The following is a 27,930-nucleotide window of genomic DNA, read 5'->3' as shown; positions in this document are numbered from 1 at the left end:
CATCCTCCTCTGCTCCCAGCCCTGGCGAAGGCAGCCCTCCAGCCTGCTTAGCATTCGGCTCTCACTGCTGGGAGCAACCGCGTCTGCTAAAGAGCTGAGCTCAGCGGCTCCGAGCATCTTCGTCCAGTGTTCCCCCCATCCTGGCTCGTCATATGATTTCTCCTAAGGGATAACTGCTGAGCGGGACCACATCTCCAAGCTGATCCTTTGCTGATAAGACAGCTGCCAAGTCTCCAGCACTAAGACAAAAGAGTTTTTCTCTTCCCAGCAGGTTTTTCTGCTGTGAATGACAGAGGAAGGGGGAAAAGCAAGCTGCCTGGCAATCCTTGTGGGCAAGAGGCTTTGGGGGCTTCTTCCCCCCCGTTGTGGTGGCAGACCATGGAGCTTTTCAGGCTGAGCCTGGGCTGTATTTGCCTCCTTCCTTGGCTTGAGGGTAAGTTTCTCCTCCTTTGGGGTAGCTGGAAAGTGGGAAGTGAACAGCCTCCCAGGTTTTAATCTGCTTTCCGGCTAAGTGCTGCTTGGGCTGCAAAGCTCTTAACCTACCAGCTGTAAAACAAGTGCCAATGGGCACATTTCAAGGCAGCATTCAAAATGGGATTAAACGGAGGGGAACAGTAGAGTGAAGGACAGGCTGGCAAAGTGCTGGGATGGTTTGGCCAGGGACACTGTGGCATCATGCTGTTTGCTTTTATAAAGTGCTTTTAAACTGCTAAGAGTAGCGGATGAATAATCCTGCTCTGGGGGTGAGTCAGGCACTAAGTGACCTCCTGAGCACTTTGCTCCTGGCCTCAGCTGCTCCTTCACAGCAGAGGTGAGTGGGCTCAGAGCATGCTGGCAGCATGAGAGAGGGTGGTGGAAGGACAGCAGGACCTCGTTGCATTAGTCTTGCTCCTGTGGCACTCAGCGGGAAGTGGGATATGCTGGGGAGCTGCAGAGTCTTCACTGCTCATCTCTGTGGAGCAAACTTTGTAGTGGCTCATGTTAACTTTCAGCTGCTTGCTGAGCTCGCTCAAATCCTGTATCCTGCCCATACACAGCATTATTCTGAACCCAAGCAGCCTTATTTTTGACATGCATGGGTAGATGCAGAAAGCAGAAGTCCTGCCTAGCATTATTGTGCAGAGCCAGAGAGGTGCTACCCAGGAACAGCTACCTGGGAGCGGTGCTGCCCGTGGTCTCACCCATCCCACCATGGGCAGTGGGCAGCATCATTTTCTCTAGAAATGGATGAAGCCCGTGAGCTAATTCCCTTTTTTTTTTTTTTTTTTTTTTTTTCCCTTGTGTCTGAGATGCCAGGTTAAAAAGGATTCATTGCAATAGCTCCCTGAAGTTCTTCAAGGCTCATTCCATCCCTGAAACTGCAAGGACAGCCCTGCAGTTTTACAGGTTACCAGCTAAGAGTTTTTCAAGCTCCCTAGACCAGAGGACTATGACTATTTGGGCTGCACATCTGGGGTGTTTCTTTCTTAAAGACAAACTTCAGACTGGCAGCTCTGACCAGCTATTTTCATTCCCTGCTCCACAGCCTCTAAGTGCGTGTTCCCTGGGCTGCTTTGAGCAGCTAGCTCTCAGTTTGTTCTGCAGTCAGCTCAAAGGAGAGGTTTGTACTCCTACAGATTTGACTTTTGCTCCATCTACTGCTCGTTTTTGCACCCCAAATCTTGCCAATTAAAGTAAACACAGTGAATTAAATCTCTCTGTTTTTAAAGCCCCAGGCTGAAGGTATGTCACTATGCTAGTTAGAGGTAAGGACATGTGCATCTTTCAAAAGTCACAGGAGATTTGGTTAGGACCTGGAGGTGATACTGTGGTGGGATGCCTTCAGGGTCTTGCTCTTTCACTCTAATACAGATCTTGTCCAGTGTTAGAAGAAAGTGTTTTTTACTGCTGCCACACAACAGGAGCCCCATGGCTGTTTTATTAGTAAATGAAGGAGGATCACAGGACATTTCCTTTCCAGCAAAATGCTTCTGGTGTAATTGCATGATCAGCCACTGCATTTCAGCTAGACCACTAATAAAACCACAACAAGTTTGCAAGAAAAAAATCTATCTTCCCAATACCCAGCAATGCCCAAAGCAAGCTCAAAGAGCAGAAAGCAAACATTTTCTTGCCTGGGGCTGATCTCCCCCTGCAGCAGGCTCTCCCCATCCCATTCTGCCTGAGGCAACTGAGAGGTGCTTGCTTTTGACAGACCTTAGAGTGTTCGGTTTTCTGCTGGAAACGAATTCCTGGAATTGCCTAAAATGTGGTTTCTTTGGAAAGTCCCTGCAGACAAGGAAGGAGCTGGAATGATTTCTTAAGAAGTCAAGCCTAACAGTAACCCAGTGAGGTACAGTGGGTGGTGGGAAGTCGGGTACTATCAGAACCTGTACATATACAAGCAAAAAGAAAACTGCTGAAATAATACTGCATTTAACACTGACTCTCAATTCTCACACACTGAGTGTGAGTCTGGTGGTGGCTCTGCTTGGCATCCTGGTCCAATTTCATATCCCCAGGGCCACTCTCCTCCCCGTCAAGCCTACGTGCAGTGCTGGCTGCTCCTTGACTACTTGTGCCCTGCTCTCCTAAAGCTGCCCTAATCATCTTGCTTTGAAGAGAGAGAAAGGCCAAGCTTATCTGATACTTCTCCTCCCCCATATAATTTTCCAGCCTCTAACTATTTTCTGCTTGGGGGATTTCCTGAACCCGGTGTGTTTAAATCTTCAGCAGCTATCAAATCTTCTCCCTTGGCTTGTGCAGGCTCTGCCTAGCAGCAAGGATGCATGGCTGTTGAGGTGCAGAGCCACCTCCTGCATGCTGTGAGCCTTCCCTTGGCACCCCTTGTCCCATCTGGGATCAGTCCTTGACCAGTCAGTCCCTGCACATCTTTTCCAGACCTCTGGATTTTATAGATCTCCATCATATCCCTCCGGGGACTGGTTTTCCCCACATGCATCAGTTTCATGTTGACTTCACCAACCTCCCCTGCTTCCCATCATGTGTTTTTCCATGCCAAAACTTTCCTTCTTTTCCTATGGGTGCTCTGCTCCCTCAGAGGCCTTTGCTGAGATACTTGGTCAAAAGTGGACCTTGCAGTAACATGGAAAACTATGAAGCCTTGTTGGTCAACCAAAGGTGAGATATTCTTAAGAAAGCAGCAATGGTTAGGAAAAAACCACAGCCCAATGTGGTTGCTAGAAGCAACAGCTGGGAACTAGTCTTGGAGCGACATGTGACTAGAAAATAATCTGAGTGCAGACCAAGTATTTGCAATCAGGTACTTGCACTGACAAGCCATTCGCTAGCTAATTACTGACAGTTACAAGAAGGCTTTGTTGACTTCTCTGTAAAAATGACACAGCTTGATAAGAGACGATTTGCTGCCCGAAGTGATGAAAACTGTGCTCCCATAAACCCAGAGCTCCTAGTTGCCAGGTAGCTGCTTACTCAGCTCCAGTTCTGCCTGTTCTGCTGGGCCTGATGGGCAGGTGCCTGTTTCCTCACCCACAGGGACTCACCAGGCTCCATCTGCCACCATCCTCTCCATAGTAGACTGGCCACATCTGCTGACCTCTAACAGACATTTGTGTCTCTAAGTTTTACATCCGAGTAAGCACAGTCAGGCTGAGAGAGGACCAGGGCAAAAGAAAGCTAATGTTTGTTCTAGTCAACAGTCTGTTTTGCAAAAAAAATACCTAATCTCATCTTCTGCCATGCTGTTCTTGGGCATAAATTCAGGCAAAATAGACAACAGAGTGTAAATCTCTCTGATTCCTTGTGCATATCTGGACTTTCTGTCTTTAACCAAACACATGTGCGTCACCACATCCCTCCTGTGAGAGCAAGTGCCTTACAGCTGTTTTTCATTTCTTCATCCCATGGCCCTGGGCTGTTCTGCACAGGCAGCAGGGAGGGGCTTGCTCTCTTGAATGGAGGGAGATCTTTGCACAAGAAGGAGTTACTGCTGGACTGCATTCAAGTCTGCTCCTGCTCACTTATTCAGCGCCTTGTTTGTTGATACCTGAAGCATCTCAAGATGCTTGCTTCAGTTAGATTCCATGTAATGTTCCTAAAGGGATCATACAGGGCAATGTCTTGCCCCGAGCTCCATCTGCACAGGGAACCCTCCTGTCTTAAATGGGCGCTTCCCTCTTCTGCTACTGCATCATCTCATTTCCATCTGGTCCTGGCCCTCTGCAGGAGGTGGAAACAGCCTGCCTGCCCCAGCGCAGCTCAGAAACAGCTTCCCCTCCTGTTTAGAATTGACATTATGGCAGGAAATCATAATTTTAGGCCATCGCAGTGAATTATGCCCACTGATATGGCTAGTCACATGGAAGTCCCTTCTGCCTTCATCCAACGTCTCCCTGGTTTTGTAGATGTGATACAAAAAACCCACTCTACATTTAGTCCCGAATTTGAATCCTGGTAAGGGATCTGGATAGAAAATGTGGTAGTTCTGTGTTACCAGCACAAGGCCCAGCAGTGAGGAGAGGATGGCAGGGGTGGTTCGACGCTGTGCTTTCCTGAAGGGAGAACGTCCCACAATTAGTAGCAGGGTAGGAAGTGGTGGTGCCCCCATCACCACAGTGTCTGAGCAGTTAAAAATGGCTTTCCCTACATTCTCTAGTTAAATTTATCTTCTTTTGGGCTGAGGCCATTTCTGGTAGGATCTGGAGTCCCTCATGGCTGCTTTTAGACCTAGGGCAGAGACCAACATTTCTGGCAGGACAACTTGAGAGTATGGGAGTATTCCAAAGCTTCTTCCCACCTGATGCCCTCTGAACTGCTGTAATAGTCCAACAAGACAAGGGGACCCTAAATCCTGGGAGAACTAATATTCACAGGCAGTTATGCAAGGAGGCAAGCATATGTAACGTATATGAACACAGTGAAGGTCAGTCGCCATGGGTGCATGCTCCATAGAGAAGATACGATCTACTGCAGCAGTGAAGAGTGGAGGCAGATTAACCTGAGCAGGAAACTCTCCGGCTTGTTTCACCATAACTCAGGCTGTGGCACTGCTGGCTCCAAGTCTTCTCAGCCACAGTGCATGTGCCCCTAGTGCTGTGCTCATTTTGGGTGGAAGCAGCAGAGACAGCTTGGAGACATTTCTCCAAGCCACTGTTGCCACTGCTTGGGTGACTCGGGATGACCTGCTGTCAGATGGTGGTACCCAAGAAGAGCCACATTTGGGAGCTCTTCTGAGCTGTGGGATGTCCTCATGAAGCAGTCCCTACAAGGTGCTGTGGCTGCCACAGATGGATGCCAGCCTTCCAGGACAGGTAGAGGCAGGAAAAGGTAAATCCCTGACTGTGACTCAGCAGTCATCTTCTCCCTACAGAAGACACCCATTTGGCAAGAGAAATTGAGTTAATTGAAGGATTTTTCCAAGAGTCAGGAACCCCACCGGGGATGGCAAAAGAGGCCAGAACAAATGCTGAGGTTCCCAAGTGACTGGAGTGTTCTGGGAAGCTGTGCTTGCTCAGCTCTGACTTACCCTTTCCCTCCAGAAAGCCCTTAGAGGGAGCAACCCATCCCCAGATGGTTTGCAAATGGATTTGATCAAGACATCACAGGCACTGCTTAGAAACAGCAAAAACTTTCCCAGCCAAACTGGGATCACTGGTAACCAAGGTTTTGCTGGTGGCATTACCTTAATTAGGAACACTGCATGTTTTTTTCTCCTAATCCTACAAGGAACAGCATGTCCCAAGGGTGTCCATGCTGCAGAGAAGCAGGGGCGGGGGCTGTATTTGCTTGCTTTTCTTGTAAGCAGACGGAATGGCAGTATCATAGGACAAATGAGCTGACATCAACTGCCTTTGCTAGAAATTGTTTATTTTGTTCCTAAAAATATGAAGAGGCCAAAATGTTCAAGCATGAGCAGCTCAAAGTAGGCATCTACTCAGGCTCTATGGGTAAAGCTGGCATTTTCCGAAGACACAGAGTCCCGTCCCCAGTGAGTACACTGGGTGCTCTGCTTACTCCTGGTTAACATTCCCAAAATGTTAGGGCTGATGGCCTTATTTGTTGGGCTGCTGGACAGTGGGACTTGGCAATGTTGGGGAGAAAAAGGTCATTTTCCCTCTTGAATAAGGATTCTTGGTGCCTGTTGTGTATCCCAAAGTAAATATATTCCAGTTTCCTATGTGGGTTTACCCATTGTCTGCGTACAGTGGACACAGGCTCACATCTTGGTTGGCAAGGATCACATGAAACACCACAAGAAAAATCCCACTGTTGGTAGCCAGCTTTACAGGTAGCTCAGTGTCACTGTCGGTAGAGACCACACTTGGACCACAATTCAGAGGAGAATTATGGCCCCAGGTTTGCTGCCACCCTCCCATGTAATGTTGAACCAAGCTAGACTGCTGTTCCCCAGCTGTAAAATGGTAGTTATAATTTGGAGTTCAGCTATGGCATGAAGATAAAAATTTATCAGTAACTTGGTGTCATATGCTACTGAGGAGCTGTACAAATCTCAAAGGAAAGTTGCATTGTTGAGGTTCCTCAGATCACATGTAATTCCGTTGGCAGATGGGCTGCCCTGAACCTTCAGCGGGGTGAGTCTCTGCAATGTGAGGCCTGAATAAAACCAAGAAAGCTAGTAGAAAGGGTCAGCTCAAAAGTGCAAAAGGCTGGTAAATAACATGGGGGCACATGGTGCTTGCTGCTAACATTCAGGTAACACAGTGATTCTTTAGAGGGCAATGTATACCACCAGGGACTCTACACAGAGAACAAAACACAACTCTGCTGGCTGGGTTAAACAGCAATCCGCTTCAAAATTTTTTAACAAATGAAACTTTCAAATGGACAATCATTGCTAAGCAAAGAAAAGCAAAAAACCAAAACAAAACGAAACCCAAATAACAGAGAAGCTGGCATGTTTAATAACAAAACCCATAAAAAAAATATGAAGAAAAGATTTAGAGGAGCAACCTAGAGATAGCGTAAAAAACTACTAATTGAAATTTTCAAACATATCTGAAGTAGGAAGTCAGTGGGGGTAAGAAGGCCAATAACTAACTGACGTAAATGTAAGAACAACCAAAGCAGGGTAGGGTTGAAAAGCTGGGTGGTTTATTGATGTGTTCACTTCAGGCATGGTCAATGAGGTCCTTACACTCTGCAGTCTGAAGATTGTAATCAAACAAAATTGTCAACAGATAAAATTTTAGGGGAAAAAAAAGATAAATAATCTGTGGAAAGTGAGCAGCCCAGATGGCGTTCACACTGAGCTACAGGAAAGTAAAGGTGACTTTTTTTAAAACTTCTAAGAAGTATGTAAACTATTACCTAAAGCAGCCTCAGCACCAAAAGACTGCATTATATCAATTATGTTCATCTTAAGAGGGATCATTGCACAGCCTGGGGAAACACAGGTCACTTGGTCTGATTTTGTCATCAGGCAAGTCAGTAGAAACAAAGAACAGAATTTTCAGACACACAGATAAATGCAAGAAAAGTCAGCACAGCTTTTGTAGTGGGAATGCCTGACACCCACGATGGCATCAGTGAGCACATAAATGCGGTGAGCTGATCTAGACCTTGTGCTTGCATTTGCAACAGGCTTTTGGTAAGATTCTTTCACCAAGGCCCTTGAGAAACTCCATTTTGATGGAGTAAGAGAGAGACTTAGCCCACAGGCTGAAACAAAGAGGTGGAATAAGTTGGCAATGATGACAGCAGAGTGAAGGTATCAGCAGATGCCAATAAAGATCAAAAGGGGTGAATAATGAAGCAATTAAGTTTGTTGGTGGCACAAAGTTATTAAGAATAATCAAAATTGAAGTTGACTGGGCAGAGCTACAGAAGGAGCTCATGGTACTTGTTGAGGAACAAATTATTTTTTGAACTTAAGAGTTGAAAAATACAATACAGTGTACATGGGCAAAACAATTTTAACCATAAATACCTAGTGATGCTCTCTTAACGAGTTGTTACGTTTTAGGAAGGAGGCACTGGCATCCTTGCTCTCTTGAGTGAGCTCTTTACTGATTCTTACCCTCTTCCCCTATTAACAAATGTTAATGCCCAGTGCTAGAGACAGGATGCTGGGCTCAGCTGATATTTTATCTGACCCAGCACAGTTCTCATGTTCCCCTGTTCCATGCTTATGCAGCTCTCAAATTAATACTTTGGAAATGGGTTTTTCCCAGTTAAGATGAAGCAAAAAGGTGAGAATCCTGGATTCAAGGTCCTAGAAAAAAACATGGTGGGGGGATTGTATCATCCCTTTTGATTTTCTAAATATTATGGGAGATTACATACGAGGCATTCCTCCTGCCTTTGTAAACTGGCAGAAACTCAAGTCGAAGCTGCATTAAACATCCTCCCTCCACTCAGCTCTCAATAAGGGGTAAAGCAGACAGGACTCACAAGCTGTCCGCAGATCGCTCTGGAATTTAATTTCCATTTAGGCACATTGGCTTGGCAGGAATTGCCTTGATCAGTGGCTATCACAGGTCCACAAAACTCAGTATCCCAGCATGGATGCATCCATCCTCATCGCAGAGCCAGTGCAAGGTTCATACCATGGTTTCTGGCTGCCTCTCCCCACGCATTCAGGCTGAGCAGAAGGCCAGGAGCTGTTTCTGATTTAACAATCCCCAGGCACTATAAATCTAGGAGACCCCTAAAATTTCCTGAGAGAAAACATAAGAGCTCTTTTAAGCTATTGTTCACACCCTTCGTATTGTGTATTGTCTTCTGTTTACATCGTCAATAGTTTTTTTAGGTACTGAGCCAATACTTGCTGCCAGGGAAAAGTATTGTTCTTTTCTTTGGGAGGGGAAACTGCAGAAAGAATTGTTTAGATAAACATCAGTGTTCTTGTCTAACATCATTTTTCAGTCTCCTCTTCCTTCTCTTGCTCAATACTGTATGCTGATGGAGCTTTTATAACTGTGGCTCCTGGGGAAAGGAGGAAAATAAAAGTCACCACAAAAGCTGGAGTTACCATGTGGCAATTGTAATTAAAATTAAAGGATTTCTCACAATGTGAAGAAACTTGAAACTTTTATTTCTATCCTCTGTTTCAGGCATAAAATACACAGCAGAAGGTACACCCGTGTCAGTAACAGATGGTTTAGCATTTAACATTTTGCTCAGGATGTTCACAGGCCACACCTAATGACTTTTTACTAAAAACGAAGGCATTTGTCCAGCTAAAAGGATGATATCTATCCCAAGTAATCAGAGATGTTGAGACTCATTGCTATTAGAAGCCTCAGGCAATTACAGAAATTGCTTCAAATTGTGTGCCTGCTGTGGGTCAGCTGTAATGTCGCTCTCTTACAAAGCAACCGTTAAAAATGGTACCTTCATGCCTGGGGAGCACAGACCAATGTCAGGTGTGCTAAATTCAAGTTTATTTCAATACTTACATGAACTCTGTCAGCCAAGTACTTCCAGACTTCTGATGGGGTATGGTTTTATCCCAGCATTGCTGTAATATCACCAGAAGCTACTTAATGGAAGCAGTAGCCCAAGGTGGCCTAATTTTCCCCAGGTGAATAGCAGCTGGGGAATTCAGGGGTTTCAACTGATTTTTATATGAAAGATTTGATCCAGACAGGGGCAAAAAACCCCCAAATCATCTAATTATTTTGGATGGAGAGAAGGATGGGTACCTATTTAAAGCTATCACCAGTTGAAATACTGAATTAAATCTATGTAGGCAGATATTTCATAACAGTACAACTTTTCAAAGATGGTGAGTTTTTGCCCATTAGCTACATGGGTTACTTATGTCATTGTTATTTTTCTCTAATACTGCTCCTGGCTATTTGCACACCCTGTATTTTAAAGAAATGTCATTCTGGGGAATTAGGAAGCTGTGGGAACTGTTCATCTAGGCATGCCCATCCAGGAAAGGACTGGTGGGTTACATCTCCCCTTCCCCAGGGAATTTACAATGTCTCAGAAGATGCATTTGCCTCACACATGCACATGCTCTGATTGTACTGCAGTAGCAGAGGGACAAGGCTTCCTCATAAGGAACACTCGTCTGGAAAAGTGCATTCGCATCTCCCACCACGAGACCAACAGCATCAGCCTGACTGACTGCAAGGTGCAGTCCCAGAAGCAGCAGTGGAGCTGGGACCCTGCCACCAGGACCATCGTCAGCCTTCAAACAAAGCAGTGTTTGTCAGCCCACAAGACACAGGAGTATGCCCTGGTCAAGATGGAGCCCTGTGGGGACTGGGAACGCCAAGCGTGGTCCTGCAGCAAGAAGGGACACTTGACTTTGCAGAGTCTGAGCTTCCATCTCAGCGCCAAGGAAGGAGGCCACAAGCTCTTTGTCTCAAGGGAGAAGGGCAAATTCAGCAGGTGGAAGACTTTAGCAGATGAAACCATTTGTACTGCTGCCCAGATAGCAGCTCCGAGGCCCAGAAAACCACCACAACAACCTGTAGAGACACATGTGTGGATCTATGAAAGTAAGATCTAGCATCAGACAACATCTAACCTTACATGTCATCCAAACCACGTAACACCAGGCTTGCATCCATCATTCTAACTCACGTTCACTTCAGCCCCATCTGAGAAATACCAAATGGCTCCAGGTCAGCCCAGCTACTTGGTACCACTTGTTTCCACTAGTTGCTGTTCAGTGTTTTCCAGAAAAAGTGCAAGACCTTACAGGATCAGGTCTCTAAACCTCAGCTGCATTTCTGATGACAGGCAAAAGTCAAATATTTTAGAAAGTTAACCTGAATTGGTGCCCAGGCTAAGAATAGTTGGAGTTGCTTGAGCCTCCCACGTCCAAAACAACAAAGGAAGTCCCATAAAGTCAGGCACTTAAGATTTTGAAGGGGCTTTTGGTACTTTGTGCTTTGGGATGTCATTTTTGGTAACAGCAAAACAGAAGGCAGCTGAGAGCCTCTTCTAAACTTGTATGAATTATTGAAGCAGCTACACTTGAGATGAGAAATTGCCGATTCAGTTTCTAAGCAACACATTATAGTTATCTCCTGCCAGACCCCAACAGTGCACCTATCACTAATGAAACCACAGTTTTAACCTTCCTCCCATGCTCTCATGATCCTCAAAAGTGAACCTCTCTCCTGGTGCCTGATGTAACCATAAAGAGATTAGTGAATACAGCAAGTAGTGGGAAGTAGTTAAAGTGCTGCTCGCCCTTGGCATAAAAAAAATTCTAGAACATGACATCAAAAGTTATTAAAAATCTGGTTTATATTATCAGTTTTATGGCCTTGGCCTCTGCTAAAAAGAATCTGATCTTTGCCTTTATGAGTCTTCACTATCCTCTGCCTAGACTGGACACAAAATGGGCAGAAACCCTGGTCCTGTCAGAGTTTTATGTGTTGGACACCAGGCTAACAGACATCAGGCATAGTCACTGCACCAAGATGTGACTGTCATCATTTGTCAGATGTCCAGTGAAGCCCATTGCTGACCACTGATAAATCATAGTCCTGTCTGTTTCCCTTTCATTTAGTCCCTTATGAAAAGGAAGGTGGTTTCAGGACTTTTCTTGTGAAGCTGTGTGCAGAACTGACATCTGAAAATCACACTCAATTGAAAATCACACCATTGTCCTCTTCTCCTCCCCCTTCTTCCACTCCAAGGACCAGAAAAGAGCTGGCATTTGTAATGACACTTCTGCGTTTGTCTGCTCTGCCAATGTTGATGTTCCCAAACTTCCTCAGGGAAAGTTATTTCCTTTACATGAGGTTATTCCTTACCTTAAGGCTTGATGGCTCCAACAAGATTTTCAGCTTCGCAGAAATGAGTAAAGAGAAAATGTGGTTGGCATAAGCAAATGGATTACGAGTATAATCTTTTGACACAAGGAGGCTTTATCTAATTTGAAATTAAAAGAGATACAATACTTTTTTGGCTATTATGTGTAGGTAAGATGGCCTTTTTACCGAGGCTTTTAATTAACCAACTAGAAGGTTAACATGTAATTACCACAGTAGTCACAAGTGTTAATGTTTGTTTAATATGAAGGTAAATATAGCCAATACAAATTAGATACCATAACAAGCTAGTTAAATATAGGCTAGGAAATGCGTGGAACATTTAAGATATGGGAAAAAGGCATGTGAAAAGGACGTTTGCATTCCCCAAGGCAATGTTCCTGGCAGCCCAGGGCTGCCTTGGAGCCAGGCTCCCCAAATAAGGCTTCGATGGTAAACACAGAGCAGGCTTTGAATCAGGTTGTGCCAGTTGGCATGTCTTGTGCAAACTGATAATTTTCCTATCAACCCATGGTTCAGAGTCTACTGGAGGGAAACTCTGACTACTCAGTAACGACATCAAAAACCTGTGTATTTGTTTAGGCCTTTCTTATCCAAGTTGACCATCAACAGACAACTTTCACTTCAGTGGGTTATTTGCTCAATAAATTACACCCCTGTACCTGTGGATGCTCGTGTGACAGGAATGGATGGGGTTGGGATAAGCAGCGGGGAGCCCTGCAGACATGGGTTACTTGATCTTGCCATATGCATCAGTACAGGAAAGGGGTGACTGTTGTTGCCACAAGATTTCCCACAACCTCCCCTCTAGCAGTAGTTGCTACCCCTACTTCTGCAGTAAGACTGCCAAGGCAAAGGATGCCATTGAACTTTGAAAGAGATATGGAATATTTATCACCCTTTTCATCCCAGTTCATCTTCTACTGAGTTGGCAATACCTGTGATGCTTCCATTTGCCTCTTCCTCACACCTCGTCCTTTAACAGCTGGTGTTGCACTCATACTTTTCAGACCAATGACCTTATTTAACACCAGAAAACAAGCTCTGTTTTGGCTGTGGATTCCATCTTGAGTGGTTCATTTCATCTTTGAAATCTGTGAGAATAGAAGGCCCCTGATGCACAGGAGGTGATCATTATTGTACCATGTCTTGTTCTTTTTGTGGGGTAGAGGACTAACACAGCAGCGCTGGGTTCCCTTCCCTTGCTGGGCCCTGACCATATCCAGGTTTCTGTACAAAATGTAAATGACAATCACACACATCTTTGCTTTATTTCCTTCCAAGCTAAAACCATTGATTCATCAAAGATTGATGCCATGGACAGAGAAACTTCTGTGAGCTTGACTGACCCACCTCTGGCTACCAAATTTAACAGCACAGTGTCTCCAGTGAAGACCAAACAGGCATACCTCCCAGCAAATGAGGGTGAGCACTTTTCTGAATACATATGCAAGAACAGCAGGAAAGAAAATGTGAGAAGCATCTAGAGATTACTCAGGTATTTTCAGTGGTGGTAAGTACCTGAGCACTTCTGAAGAATTTCCATGTGTACCACTGAGTGGTTCAAGGCTTTGCTTTCACACAACATGTTGAGATGCTTGCCTTGACAAGCAGTTCAGTGATATGGCCATAGTCTTAATATGGAGACACAGCCATCATATGTTCTAGGAGCAAAAATTATCTGTGGCTGGGGAACGTTGAGGAACAAGAAAGTTTTCCCTTTTCCCTTTCAGCTCCATACAAAGGGGATTTGTACTTACAGTGCCTCAGGATGAAGTTGGAGCTTCCTCCACTCCAACAGAGGAAGCTGCTAATCTGAGTCTCTCTGCTTCTTCCCCTAGATGCATCCCACAATCACTCTAAAAAGCACCATGGAAATCGAGGGAAAAATGCTGGGGCCAGGCTTGCAGGTAGGTCTGGGGATCAATCAAAGGAGGAAGAGAACAAGTGGATGAAGGTTCATCAGTGCCCCTGACTTTCCCATCAATGCAGAGTTACATTCCCCTTTGTCCCGCTGAGGATGCTCGGTAGGGAACGAGGGCACCAAATTACCTTTCAGAAAAACTCCTTTTAAAGATTAAACAAATCTCCCCAGGCCTGGAGTACAAAAGTGACTAAAAACATGCAAATGATTTGTCCCAGCTCACCACGAGAAATAGATAGCCATTAGCACTGGTGCCTTCCCCCAGCCCTTCTTATTTCATATCACAGAGCTGCAGAGCAGAGAAGCATGAATAGTTATTGTCCTCCTGGCAAGAAAGAAAACCTTTTTGTGGCCATTTTCAATAGAGGGATGCGGTGCAGTGTAAAGCAGCTGTAAGATATTGATCTCATGGACAAAACACTTTTCCTGTTATCTGCTAGTCTTTAGGGACATTACAGGTGTTTTTTGTGGCAATCATGGCTATTGCATAAGAATACAGCAAACGCATGATGGGTTTTTTTTATATGCTTTTAGGCACCAACTGGAAAACAGCCATGCTGGTTCTCAGCCCCTTGGCATTCATACTGGGATTAATAATACTGACACTCAATGTACACTACAACAAGTAAGTGAGATTCAGGTTCATTCAGTTTGCCACTTCCCTGTCCAGCATTTCAAAACAAGTCTTGATCTTAGCACCCTTCCCCATCCCACAACCTGAAGTGTCTGGCTCTGAGCAGACGGGTCTGCTCACCCATGATGTCACCCTTGATGACTTCTCCTCTCTGACACCCTGATTCTCCTTCCCACTCACTATCCCATCCAAATGCAGCTGCTAATGTTGGCTCCTGCTCTCCTGCATACCTTGCACAGTCTCTGAAGGTTTAGGGAATGTGGGTACTATGGCTGCAGTTGACATGGGGAAGCAGTCAAGTGACAGGCAGATGCAATTATGTACCCTCTTCTCTCTTCTCCTAGGAAAAAGAAAATTCTCTCTGCTCTGAAGAGCTCCCCAGACAACAGCAGCAGAGCTGATTTACGGGAGCCGTCTCCCTTACGAAGAGGTCCCCAGCCATACCTTCCACCATCTCGCTCCCCTTCCTTGAGGCATGGAGAGATCCTCATTGAGTGGAAAGATGGGACTGTCACTCCCCTTTTTGATAATGCCAATTATCAAATGGACTAGCTCCAAATTAGCGGAGCTGTTGTTCCATCCTGTGTCACTCTTCCCACCAGGAAGAGTGCCACCATAGCCAATCTCCTCCCTAGACTTGTTTTGACAGGGAGTTGTAAGCGCTGTTTGAGGTTTTTTTAACACTTGAGAACAATCTCCTTGCACAGCACGAGGTTGAAGCAAGCAGAGCAGATTGTTTGGTTTGCATAGGCACACGCTGCTTAGCTCTTCCAGAGCTAATTTAACCCCTAACAAAACCCAGATTTAGCTAAATGAAGCCGAGTCTCTCACCAGCTGCAACTGTCCATTGGCCTGAAATTCTAGTTACTGAGCATATGAAAAAGTAAGTCCTCAGAGCCAAGGTGTAAGGTGAAAAATGGAAGTTTTGATGATCCTTAAATCCTTTTTAAGTTAAAACTAGCTGCCACCAGACACAGAAGGCTGTCAGTTACTTTGTCAATGTGAGAACATTGATAATAAGCATTGCCTTCAGGACTCAAAAGATTAGTCTCCTCCAGACATCTGCCAAAATACTCCTCCCACTAAGTTATCAATTAAGTAATAGAAAGCAATTTTTCTAACTTAAAAGGAGCACTCCATCATTCTCTCCGCACCACTGTGAGAGTTCTGCTGAGAGAATGTGTTTCTCAAAATATTTCCATATTTAGGATGTATTGGACCTTATTATAACACACATCCTCTTTCTTTATGTAGAATGACACGTAATGTCAGTGGTGCTTGTCAGGGATATTACATTATCCAGCCATTTTATACCAGTTTCAGTCCCTGATTTCCTATAGTCATATGGAATAGTCAATGGACAAATATACTGCTCCCATCTAGAGCAGTAATATAGTGGGGATTTTTTGCTAGAAAGCAGTAAAGCACAGTTTACAGCCTTTACGCATCTTGTTTGAACATAATTACCTGTGACAGTCACACTCAATCTTGATCTTTTCTCAGTGAAAACTGCAATGTCTTCGTGCTTTCCTAATATTAATGAATTTATGCTTTCCTTCTCTCTGATTTTGTGATGATGTAAACCACAGTCATGGCTATAAATCAGGCACTAGTTGGAGAAAGAAAAACACCAGGAAATTACAAGTATGAGCTGCATCAGTGCATTTGTTCAGTAGAGCAAGGGGAACCATATTCTAACCTGTCTCTCACTCAGGCTTTCCACCACCTAAATTAAGTTTCTGTGCTATTTCAGTGGAGCTTGGACTTCTCCAGAGTTTGATTTTATTTAACCTAAGGCAGAAGCAAGGTCTCTAGGGAATTTAAAGTTGGGTTTTTTTGTTTTTTTTTTTTTAAACATAGGTCCACAGCCTGGCAAAAAGTTAACCGCCATGAGATATTATTATGACCAGAAACTTAGCTGGTCTCAAGAAAGAAAATAAAAACTTTATTGGTTTAGGGCATAAAAATCATAGAGGTTGGAAGTAAATGTCTTCCCCAGGCAGATTATTCCATAATTATTTACTGGAGGGCTTCCCACTTGCTTCTTGGGAAAATATTTTACTACTAGACATGGGCAGAGTAAGAACTCTTTCTTCACCAGTGAGCAATGAACACAAACAAGAGTCAGAATTAAATTCCATCTTTCCAATGTTTCCACTTTAAAACAAATCCAAAGACTTTTGGGTCAAGTTTCCAAATGCATAAGCGTAATTTTACACACAAAATTTGTGAGAATATATTCCGTACATAAATCGCTCAAAATGCACAGATGGTGGCTCACCAATTATCAGTTATATCCCCTGTACCTTTTTCTACTACAAATAAGATGCCCTCCTTTGAATTTTTGCCCAAGGAGCACATCACCTCACAGTGATTACAGCACTTGTTACCCTCCAAAACCTTGACACACTTTGAGAACACTATGTATGCCGTGCTATTAAAATGGAAATACTTACTTGGAGTTCAGCTAATGTGCTTTCCAAAGCAACAAGTGCTTAGGATCGTTACTGCTGAATAGGCAGAACAGACGACTTGTTAGTGACTCTCTATAATTCATACTTAATGTGATAATCTTGCTTATAAACATGAAGGCAGTAACACCACTGTTTACAAAGCACTGATTAAATGATAGCTCAAACAATAATGAAAAAAATAAGACTGTGAAGCAGCACAAGCTTTTAACTGTTGTCTCCCCCTCTCTTTTACTGGTTGTTATCTTTTAGTTATTTCTCACTGGTTTACCTACATTAGATGCTAGAGACTGAATTTTCCAAGGTATGGACAGAGGACCTGAAGGTGTGAGTCTTCATCAGGAGAGGTCTTAAAAAGCATGTTAACCAAATATCCATCAGGAAAGACTCCAAAATATTGATTCTGCATTAAGGCTGGACCTGGTGACAGTGGGAGACACTTTCTATCCTCTGCTTCTTAAGCTAGCCGAGAAACACTCAGAACAATCACACAACCTATGTGCTGTTCACTCTCTGCCATCACCTGAATGCAATGCTTGTAAAGTGTTCATGATCAAAATAAAACCTGACTGTAAAGTGGAGAAGCACTGAAAATGTTTATGCGTGTATATATACAAATTAAAAGCCCCCTTACCGTGTACCCTTTTTTGTGTGTGTGTGTAGACACACACACACACACACACACAAAAGGATGCATCACAAGAGGGCTTTTATAAATCACTCCAGAGGAAGATAATGGAGTCATGAGCAAGACACCACTGTCACAGCAGTACTGACATTGTTAATGCATGCTGCACTGAAGGATGAGTGCAGACAGTAACACTATGCCAAACTGCTGCCCTTATTTTTCAGCCCAGTTTTTCTGCACCTCTGGTAGTGCAGGTCTCCTCCAGGGCTGACGTGATGCTGATGACCTTCACTTTACTCTTGCAGCAAGGAAGGAGAGGAAAACAAAGTTGAAGTAGAACCCGCTTTGTCATATATTCATTTGCTTTGCGAGTTCCCAGTGCTAGGCAGCAAAGGCTAGAGGAAGGACAGACACTTGTTCTCTGCCAGTTGCCTGGGATTCAGAAAACCTCATTCCTCATTAAAAATTTTAATAATGCCATCATGCTTTTTTGGTATTTTATGTACCAAAACATCCAAGAGATTATGAACTGTTATAACTGAACAGGCATAATCATAGAGAGTGATAATAACCCCAGCTCCCACCAACATCAGTGACAAAAGAAAAGCCCACAGGAAAGGTGATGCAGGCAAGCTCATCGGTACCACCACAGGCTTCTGCAATCCTCCTGTGAGTACCTACAGCACCCCGCTGCCAGTGCACGGGGCCCTGCTGCCCACACATGTGTGCAGGCTGCAGCCAAACACAGCTGCTATCCAACAGATGCAAGATTGCACATCAGTTTAGATATTCTGTGCAGAAAATGCTGTATTAGGCAGAATGATTTCCCTTTCCCAACTCCCTGAATAATACATGGCTAAGGTGTCTGATAAAGAGCAAAAAGGAAAATAAAGAGGCAAAAGAACTTCAAGTTTACCATTGAAATACTGCACATCAACTGTTTACTAAGACTCTTTGGATGGAAAATGTTTTCATAACAGTACATTAGTGATGTACATAAATTAATGATACAAACAAACAAGACTTGAAATGATTTGACAAGTTATCACAGAATATCAGTGGAGGAGCTGGGAACAGAACTACTGCTTCCCCATTTGAAATGCAAGGTGAAACTCCTGCAGTAAACATTTTGTTATTAAAAGTCTCCATATGCTCATTTTCTCAACTCTGTAGTTCTACATCAGCAAGTCAAGAAATAAAGTGTTTGATTTTTCAAAGGGACCCGTTCAGCACTTCAGGGGCAAGAAAAAAAAAGGAAAAAGAAAAGGATACAGGGACAAAGGAAGTCTTTGTTAGCTCTGGGTTTCAATTCAGACATCTCTGGCTTATGGTTCAATCAGACCACGCTTTTTTGTGTTAGGTAGGGGAGACAAAAGGACAAGCTCTTTAAAAGCTCTTCACTGAATTTGTAGGTTTAAAAAAGAAATCTACATTTCTGCAGCCATGCAGTTCTCCTAGTTAATAAAAAAACAAACCAAAGCAAAAAAACCAGTATGTGCTTTTTCAAAAAGCCTGCTTATCCTTCACAAAAGCTTTTATACTTTGGAGCAGAGAAACTGATGCGCTTCTTTTAGCGTAGCTTGCATGTCTTCATATTCTGCAAATCTGCAAGCATCCTCCAGCTTCAGCCATTGGAAAGCTTGGTGCTCCTCCGAGAGCTTGATTTCTGTGTTACAGTCCTTCATTTCTGCCAGCCAGTAAATGACGGTCTTGGGTTTGCCACGGACAGGATAGTGCAGCTCTTTCTTGTACCCCTCTACAAGGGTGAGCTGACTGGCCTGAAGACCAGCCTCTTCCTGCGTTTCCCGGAAGGCTGTCTGCAGGTCGTCCTCTCCTGGATCCACATGGCCTGTCAAGAAGGCGAAAAAGTAAGTCTCTGAGAAGGAAACTCAGATTTTATTTATTAAGCTGACAACTAGGAAACATGGGAAGTCAGAGTACACTAGCTGATACAGAATCAAACGAAAATTTGAGAACAGAGATTGCTTTCCCAACTCTTATGTCTTGATTTGTCTTTGTCTCATGGCTTTTAGGATCACTGTTTATACCACATATTCTGAAAATCCCAGTAGCCTGTCAACACTAGACATCTGTTCTTCTGGTGCTCCTCTCCTCTTCTGCAGCACTCTGCACCCATAATCACAGACGTTCGGGTTGGAAGGGATCTCCAAAAAACATCTGGTCGAAGCCCCTTGCAATGGGCAGGGGCATCTTCAACTAGATCAGGTTGCTCAGAGCCCCTTCCAACCTGGCCTTGAACGTTTCCAGGGATGTTCCACCTTAGATCATACCGAGGACTGAGCGCCTCATGAATGCCTTTCCTTTACCCAGTTAGAGGGGAGACTGATCATCTGCAAGACTCTTAGTCCTCTCTCATCCCCTCCCTCCCACAGAAGTTTAAGGCTCAATTCTGCAAAACTTCTGCTCGTGCTAACAGCCCAGAAACAACAGGACCAGGCACCAACAAAAGCCATATAAAAGGTGGCTTTCAGTTAGGTGGTTAAAGGTAATTTGTTTCTCTCCCATACTCCCATCTGAAACACAGCAAGTCTCAAAGCCAGTCCTTTCACCAGCTGCGTTGTTCTGCTAGGACACGTCATTTATCTTACATTGCTCAGAATGAGAGGTGCCATTACAAACAATGGATAAATATAACATATCCCCAGCTGTTTGTACTTTTGTTGAGAAATGTCATATTTGGTTTTCTCATGAAAGCTCCAGACCAGAACATAAATAGAACAAGCCAAGCAAGACCTCAAAAAAGCAACATAGCAGGAGTTGGGAGGTTTCAAGAGGGCGGAAAAAATGTTATGCTTTATCTTGCCCCTGGTGTACTCTATTTTCTATGCAGCTGGCTGCAAACAGCTGTAATTTCATGACAGAGGTGAATCTTTCCACAGGGTCCAGGTACCCAAAGCCACCCTTTAGTATTAGAACTGGGGTTTGTGGGCTTTCCCAACAGGTCTCATTCATTTCTTTGTCTGCGTATGATAAACTTAAACACCTCTTACAACATGACATCATCTCAAATGTAAAATACATTTCTCTTTCAAGCAGCAACTGTGCAGAAAACAGCATCTGATTTGCACTTGACATCTCAGATATTTGACATCAAATACATGAGGCTTTAAGTAAACGTATTTCTCCCCTGAATCTCAGCACTGCAAGTCAAGCTGTCTCCTTTTTGACAAAGTATATATTTCCATATCTGAGACTTATTACTAACAGCTGAGAAACAGAATCCACTTGGCCTTTCACAGCTGGATTACTTTTACGGTAGCCGCAGCAAATGCCCACAGAACATCCACAAACAGTAAGTAATCACTGATTTTTATGGTAGTCATGATCATAGTCACCAAATGCGCAATGAGTTGAGGTAGCAATAAAGCTGGAGGGCTGAGATTCTATTTCAACACAAATGGCACTAGTGCAACCTCCTGCCCTCCAGCACAGCGAAAGGCAACCACCTCACCCTGCTGTTGATAACCTCAAGTCTCAACTCAGTAAGTTTCCAACTTCGTGCAGTACAGTCTATCTACTGGGCAGAAAGAGGACTGATAGCAGCAGCACCTCACACCACAGCTTCCAGATCCTCCCAGCTGTTTAAACAAATACAATCCCAATATGCTGAGGAGGAAAATGAACCCAGCAACTCCTTACCATCAGCCTCGGCTACTGCAAAGTCACACTTCTAGAAATAAGGCTAATGAAGCTCAGGTGGGGAGATCCAAGCAAGTCCAGTTTGATCCCATAAGGGTTGCAGCTGTTTAGGGAACTCCTGAAATATCAATGTATAGCTGTAGCTACAAATTGCCTTTTGCGTGCTCTTGAAGAGATGATTACAACTTCTCGTTCTGGCTCCTGCCACATTAAATCTATGTCTGCATCATATACAAGATATGTTACTGCATCACACCTGAGGCTGCCTTTGAAGGCCACTCATATCACAGAGAATATATAGCTCCCCTTCGTTTATTGCCCGCAAACCTGCGCCAAGCTACTATTAAAGGCTGCCATCAGATTGTGGCTTTTGATCTATAAAACCTTAAAAAATATGGTGAAGGAGGGGATTCTGTCCCTCTTCTCTGCTCTGGTGAGACCCCACCTGCAGTGCTGTGTCCAGCTCTGGGGTCCCCAGCATAAGGAGGACATGGACCTGCTCGAGCAGGTCCAGAGGAGGCCATGAAGATGACCAGGGGGCTGGAGCACCTCCCCTGTGAGGACAGGCTGAGAGAGTTGGGGTTGTTCAGCCTGGAGAAGAGAAGGCTCTAGGGAGGCCTTCTAGGGGCCTTCCAGTACTTAAAGGGGGCTTGGAAAAAAGACAGGCACAGGCTTTGCCACGGGGCCTCTGCCAACAGGACCAGGGCTGATGGTTTGCAACTCACAGAGCCCAGATTCACACCAGATACAAGCAGCAAGACGTCTTCTACCACCAGCCTGCTCCTCAAACGCTGCAGCAGCTTGCCCCGAGAGCCAGGAGCTGCCCCACAGCGGCAAACTTTCACCGTCACCTTGGACGGGGCTCCCAGAGACCTGAGCCAGACCAAGACGGCCCTGCTCGTGGCCGCGGGGCTTGGACCGCAACACCTTTCACGGTCCCACTCAACCCAAACCATTCGATGATTCTATGATTTTGAGTGCATGAGATGTATGCCTACAAGTCATTTCATTCCCTAACAAAATACCTACAAGTCATTTCAATCACTCATCCAGAATTACTGTGCTCCCAGTGAACCTTTCCACATGGATTGCTCCTCTCACAACCAATCGTGTCCCAGCACATGTTTTCTAGCCTTCCAGTAGGCTACAAATGCTATTCCCTTAGGCTTTTGGTAAAGTGGACAAAGGGGGAGGTTTGGAAAGTTTTGTTCTTTCCCTTAATAGGACAGCACAGTTGATTCTGTTACAAGCTTTTTTTTTCCAATTGCAATTTCCTGTTTACAAACTGCTTCTGCACTATGCTTTAGGAGCATTAGGAGCACTGCATTTTACAAAACAAGAAGTTAAAACTAGCAGGAAGAAGTCTCAGAGAGCAAGCAACAGCATATAAGAAGATCTACAAGGAATCTGAAGTATTTCTTCAGGTTGCACTTTTCCCAGTACCAACACTGTGACTATGTACTACCAAACACTGGCTCTGCCATGTGACTTTACAGGCAAAGTGTTGTGATATGTCTTGGGGCACTGGGCTTGTCTTCTCCTTTGGGGCCTCACTGATGAGCAAGGATGGTTTAGGTGAAGATGGCTGATAAGACTACTTCTCCTAGTTGTCCCTCTCAACCCTGCTGCATTAGGTATGTGCTCTTCATTAACAATTTCCTGAACTTAAAGAAACTCCTGCATCTTCTAAGAAAAGTATTTTAAAGTAAATAATCATCGATTTCAGTTTGCTTACTAATGTTGCACTGCAAATTGTGACCCCGCCGATTGTATATGGGCCAAACAACCATGCACTGGCAACAGAGATATCTGGCAGAGGGCTGAACCTCAGTGAGAAGGTAAAAATTCCTCTAGCTACCTGATTTCAGTTGTCTGCTCAATGTCTGCCAGAAACATCAGATATCTGAGGAGCACGATTGTGTGACACCCCCTCCCCAACTCCAATCAGTTGTGCCCAATAGCTTATACAGTCACAACTTGCAAAGAATTTCAGCCACAAAACTCCCCACTCAGCTGCACAAACAGCATGATCAGTGGTTACTGTCAACTGATTAACTGGCCCTCAAAACTGACCTTAGCAGTGTTAAGGCAAAGTTCAGTCTGTAATCTCACTCACTCCTGACACAAACGACCTTCAAGTGTGTTATCAGAACAAACATCACCTTTTGGTGGGGTCCAGTGATGGGTCCCGTAGGATGTCTGAAGGAGGAGGTATTCAATACCATCAGCGACCTTAGAAGATGGTGCTGACTGCAGCCTCCTGTAGATGATCAAGCCACAGGCTCTCACAGCCATGCCCCTCTGTTAACTGCACGGGGAGCTGTGGAAAAGCACAGAGGATCAAGTAGGAACAACATACAACAGGAAGGTCAAACAGACTAGTTGTATTTAGCCAGCAAACATATCTCAGCCCGTGCTAGAAGTCGTCCATTCCTTTGTGGTTACAACACAATTAAACTGAATCTTATTAACTATCTTTGAATTGTAAAAAACTGAGTCCTTTCTTTTTAAAACAAGGAAATGGGAACCTATATAATTTAAAAAAAAAAGTTATCAAGAAGCATGAACTATGACTTGCATGACATTTCTTTGCTGCTATTACAAACAACACTGTAGGGAGGGGATAAAAAAAAAAAAAAAAAAAAAAAAGCAAAAGGAAACCCACTGATTAACACTCTGAAGTGTTTCCCCTGCAAAAATCCAAAGGCTCTGTGCAAAGATAATACCTCAACATTGCTGGAAGTGACATACAGAAATAATTGCCCAGGACAGACTCCCTGCAGCAGAGAACTCCTCAAGACGGCAGTGGCAGAGCCAAGAAAATGAATGGCAAAGGACGGGCTCTCTGCTTCTCTGGACTAGACACGAGGCTGTGATACAAAACTAAAAGCTTCTTGGCATACATGTTAAGCAATAATTTGACATAAACAGAAAGGAACACACCTCTTAAGTGACAAATGGAGATGAGAAATCCACGTTAAAGAATACAGCAGCTCCCAGTTCCAGCCAAAGCTTTGCGTTTTGACAGAGCTGCGCATTTCATTAAGTATTAAATTTACACAACACTGTTCTTCCCCTGGATGCCCATTAAGAGATTGTGACACCTCCAGTTTCCAAACCGGGAAACCACAGCAGAGTCCTTCACCATCAACCAAGCCCCAGCAGAGTGTTCAGCTCTCTCGGTTAATCCCTCTTCAACTGCCTCAATTATTCTCTGATCAGCCATGCCCAAGATAACGCCTCCCGCCAGCCAACAAGGCCCCGGGGCAGCGCAGGGACCAAACCCGGCTGATTCGGGGCCAAGAGCCCGCCCAAGGCAGCAGACCAGCACCACCTCCCGTACGCGCCTGGAAACGCCGCGCTCAAAAGCCAAGAGCCTGGAAGGCCAAACGTCACCGAGGGTCGCCAGGCCAGCGGCCCCGGGCCCTCGCCCCCGCCGCTGCCCGGCACCTCAGGTCCCCGCTCCCCTCCCGCCGCAGAGCGTGCCCCCCGGGCCGCTCCCAGCGGACAGGCCCCCTCCGGCAGCGGGCTGAGGCGGGGGACCAGGCCTGGAGCCCCTCCGGGCGTTGCCGCGGCAGCGGGACAGCCCCGACGCACGCCGGGACACTGGCGGAGCCGGGCAGGGCGGCGCGGAGCCCAGGTCACCCCCAGCGCAGCCGCCCTCGCCCCCCGCCCTCACCTTCGCTTCCGGACCGGGGAGTAGGCGGGGCGCGGCGCACGACTGAAGACAGCCTCAGCCAATCACAGCGGCACAAGCGCGGGCTGTAGCCCCTCTCCTGGCGTTCCGTCCTCCCTCCGCCGCCCGCCTTCCTCTAGGCTCCGCCTCCTCCGGCCGCGGAGACCTCGGATTGGTTTCTCCCCGCCGAGACACGCCCCGTCCGCGCCTCTCCCTCCTTCGATTCGCTGGCTGCGGTGCGACGGTGCGCGCGAGCGTTTGAAGCGGGAAAAGCGTTGTTGCTATAGAGACGCGGCCTAGTCGCTGCTGCCGAACGGCGCCGCGGCAGGTGAGTGGGGAGGCGCGGCGGATGGCGGGGGGTGTCTGCCGTGAGGTGAAGGGGACGGCCGTGCTGAGGGAGGGGGCGACTTGTCCCAGGGGCCGTCACCCTCCCCGGGCGCGGTGGGGCAGCGCCGTGGCTTCCCTCAGCCCTGTCCCGTTCGCGGAGCCCGAGCTGGCTGCGGTGGGGTCTGCTGGGCCGCCCTCTCCTTTGGGCCCCGCCCGACTCTGGACTGTGCGGGGCAGAGAGGAAAAAACCCGAGGTGGATAAGCGCAGGGAAGGGTGGGGGGAGAGCCCACACACAGCGGAACTCAAGGGCGAGCCGGCCGCTGCGGGAGGGGCCTGGCAGCGGGGTGCGAGGCCCCTGTCTCAGCCCTGCATCCCTTCATCCAGGGGGTGAAGCTATACAGTTCCTCAGTCTGGGACTAAATTCAGTGAGAGAAGCTATAAATCCCAGTGGGGCTAAATTCAGTAACCATGCCCCCTCTCAGTCACACAGTGTAACTCCAGATGCACCACAGTTTGTTTTGATACAATTATAAAATAAATTTTGAAAGCCATTTGGTAAATCTTACTGGCAGGAGAAGCTCAGGCACAATTTTCAAATAATCAGCATCCCAATATAACTCATAGATTATTTTCTTAGCGTGTGGTTGAATATTAGACACTTCCCATTTCCATGCAGCTGTTGTTTTAAGCAGTTGTCGGGGATCAGCTGTAGGATGGAGTCTCTTCTGCTGAGGTCACCAAACTATACTTAGTATGAAGGGCTGATTATAAAAAATAGCGGTCTCTTGCCAATTGAAATTACTCTGTTGGAAAACAAAAAAACCCCAATATTTAGTTGTTTTCAAGTCTGTTTCAAAGAGCAGACTAGTTTTAATAACCAGCTCTGTGTTAGGTATGTCAGTAGGAAAGGAAGTAGGGAGTGTTGCTGCAAGGAAAAGATCTGCATCGTGGTCCAACAGTAAAACAGTCATTTAACATTAGAAGTATTCCCTCCTCTCCAATTAGTTTTACTATACCAAAACTGTTTATCTATTGCTTGTAGTCAGCTTTGTTCCTTCAAAACAGGCTGCTACACTTGTTCTGACAAGTAGTAGAACATTTAGTACTGTGTTGCGTACGTGCACATGGAGTTGCATAGTGTAATCCTATGAGTTTACACAGGGATCTGCTGCAACCTCACTCTTTCATAGATCCCTACCTACTGCATTAAACTGAAATGATGACCTCGTGTTACAATACAGATTATCTTTTACTATGGAGCTCGTGTTTATAAAAGTACAACCATAACCTAATCCCGTTCTTCACAGGAATACCCTAGTTTCTAAGGAATGGGGTCAGAATGATTAAAGGTAAAGCATTCTGTGTGATGCTCTGGGAGAGCAAATTAACCATTGACTTCTGGAGAGCTAAGTCAGATTTGGTTTTGGATTAGAGTTAAAAAAGAGCTTAATGTTCAGATGAATAAGAAATAAAGATGGATGACTGGTGACATGAGTTAGTTAATAAGTCCCCCTTTTTTCTGTTGTATTATCACCAGATTGATTTCATTCTGGTCTTCTGCTTCAACACTTCAAAAACCAGCAGACACTTTGGCACGGGCAGAGCCTGTGCTGTTTGGGGTGATGTGGTCACAAGTAATATGTACGATACACTGCTACAGTTGTGGTCAGGAGAGGAAACATACCTACCTGCTACATGCATTTACAGATTGTATAAGTTCTTAACTTTTGTTTTTATGAAGTAGTTGTAAAGCCAAATTATTTACCTAATACCAAGGAAAATGAGGTACTGTTTAGGTTTTGTACACTGATTAACAATTACTGTGTTTATCATATACCCTTGAAAATTGTGTCTGATAAAATTATTTGATGATCAGACCGGAGTTTATGATTCAGAATGATTATCTTATTATTATATATTATTATTATCTTATCTTTAATTTGCAGAATTAAATGCGTGGTTTGCATTTGTAGGAGTGCCACAAAAGATTTCTTCACTTTGACATAATTTCTCTAGTTTAAATTATGAATATAGTGATACTTGTGTCATGTCTCAGTGGTCATGCTCAGGAGTATCAGTGGAAGTCAGCTACAATTGTTAGGTAAATATGAGTGAGCTACAGGGGGATAACAGGGCATGTTATCAGGCGAACCAGGCAAACGTTATTCAGGTGAACGATGCACTGAGATCGTTACTATATCAGAGGTCAATGAGGATCAAAGTATAGTGGTCTAAGGCTGCTTCATTCTTAAAATAGTCTATGTAGAGATTTTATGTGATTTATTTTATCCATAGTAACTGACACTCACTGAGTAAGTATCTTCGAAGGCCAGCCTTTTATCCACTCTGAAAAGTGCCATGAGAATGAAAAGATCTGTGTAAGACCTAACTAATAATTAAAAGCATTTTAAAATGAAGGATCAGCTCCTAGATCATAATTCTGTGGTAAGTTGATTTCCCTCAGAAGATGTAAAATGTAACCGCTTATTTCTACTATTTATGCCTGACTTTTCTTTTTTCCCCATCTTTATGACCGGTAAAAACCCTCTATTACTGAAACAAAGGAGGAGTTCTGGGGTGACAAACTCTGATCTTATTCTGTGCTTTGTGTTGGTCCCTTTATATAAATTCTAATGCTTTTTTACAAAAAGTACTTACCCAATAAACAGCATCAGTCAACCTTTTAAGAGCTTCATAAAACTTCTTTGCATAAGAAATAAGTTGTAGAGAACTCAGTTTTGCCACATAAAGGTGGTAGACTGGTCCCTTGTTCAGACATCTCACATGTTCCAGCAGTAAGGTACATCACCACTAACTGTTTCTCCCTCATTGCTAACACATGTATTAGTAAGTAAAGATGCTCTGGACTTTTTTGACTTCTCTGTTTCA

The 27,930-nt window shown here is 44.8% G+C and overlaps 3 protein-coding genes across 4 annotated transcripts in view; 2 read left to right on the top strand and 1 right to left on the bottom strand.

Moving 5' to 3' along the window:
* Positions 1–45: 45 nt before the first annotated feature.
* LOC141973901 (uncharacterized) lies at positions 46–17,350 on the top strand. Its single transcript, XM_074932893.1, has 6 exons — positions 46–433; positions 9,963–10,433; positions 13,005–13,145; positions 13,562–13,630; positions 14,179–14,269; positions 14,623–17,350. The coding sequence occupies exons 1-6, from the start codon at positions 379–381 to the stop codon at positions 14,828–14,830; spliced, it is 1,035 nt and encodes a 344-aa protein (XP_074788994.1). The 5' UTR covers positions 46–378; the 3' UTR covers positions 14,831–17,350.
* A 922-nt stretch (positions 17,351–18,272) lies between these two features.
* On the bottom strand, positions 18,273–24,831 carry NUDT2 (nudix hydrolase 2). 2 transcript variants are annotated; one of them, XM_074931798.1, is made up of 3 exons: positions 24,717–24,831; positions 23,200–23,357; positions 18,273–19,226 (listed from the first exon to the last, which is right to left on the bottom strand). In XM_074931798.1, the coding sequence occupies exons 2-3, from the start codon at positions 23,330–23,332 to the stop codon at positions 18,913–18,915; spliced, it is 447 nt and encodes a 148-aa protein (XP_074787899.1). In that variant the 5' UTR covers positions 23,333–23,357; positions 24,717–24,831; the 3' UTR covers positions 18,273–18,912. The 2 variants fall into 2 exon arrangements, with proteins under 2 accessions (XP_074787899.1, XP_074787898.1); XM_074931797.1 differs by lacking the exon at positions 24,717–24,831 and adding an exon at positions 23,981–24,704.
* A 130-nt stretch (positions 24,832–24,961) lies between these two features.
* The window catches only part of KIF24 (kinesin family member 24), a 30,440-nt gene continuing 27,471 nt past the window's right edge, over positions 24,962–27,930 (top strand). Inside the window, exon 1 of the mRNA XM_074932201.1 lies at positions 24,962–25,041. The gene's annotated coding sequence lies outside the window, so the exon portion shown is untranslated. The remainder of the gene's footprint in view (positions 25,042–27,930) is intronic.

This window comes from Athene noctua, chromosome Z, assembly GCF_965140245.1.
Source record: "Athene noctua chromosome Z, bAthNoc1.hap1.1, whole genome shotgun sequence".
Taxonomy (NCBI): domain Eukaryota; kingdom Metazoa; phylum Chordata; class Aves; order Strigiformes; family Strigidae; genus Athene; species Athene noctua.
Note: the sequence above shows the minus strand (reverse complement) of the source record. Positions and strands in the feature narration are given on the sequence as shown.

Coding starts and splice junctions, on each gene's coding strand:
- LOC141973901 (XM_074932893.1), top strand. CDS start 379: ATGGAGCTTTTCAGGCTGAGCCTGGGCTGTATTTGCCTCCTTCCTTGG. Junction 434..9,962: donor CCTCCTTCCTTGGCTTGAGG/GTAAGTTTCTCC, acceptor ATTGTACTGCAG/TAGCAGAGGGACAAGGCTTC. Junction 10,434..13,004: donor ACATGTGTGGATCTATGAAA/GTAAGATCTAGC, acceptor TTTCCTTCCAAG/CTAAAACCATTGATTCATCA.
- NUDT2 (XM_074931798.1), bottom strand. CDS start 23,332: ATGGCTGTGAGAGCCTGTGGCTTGATCATCTACAGGAGGCTGCAGTCA. Junction 19,227..23,199: donor TCACTGGACCCCACCAAAAG/GTGATGTTTGTT, acceptor CCTTCTTGACAG/GCCATGTGGATCCAGGAGAG.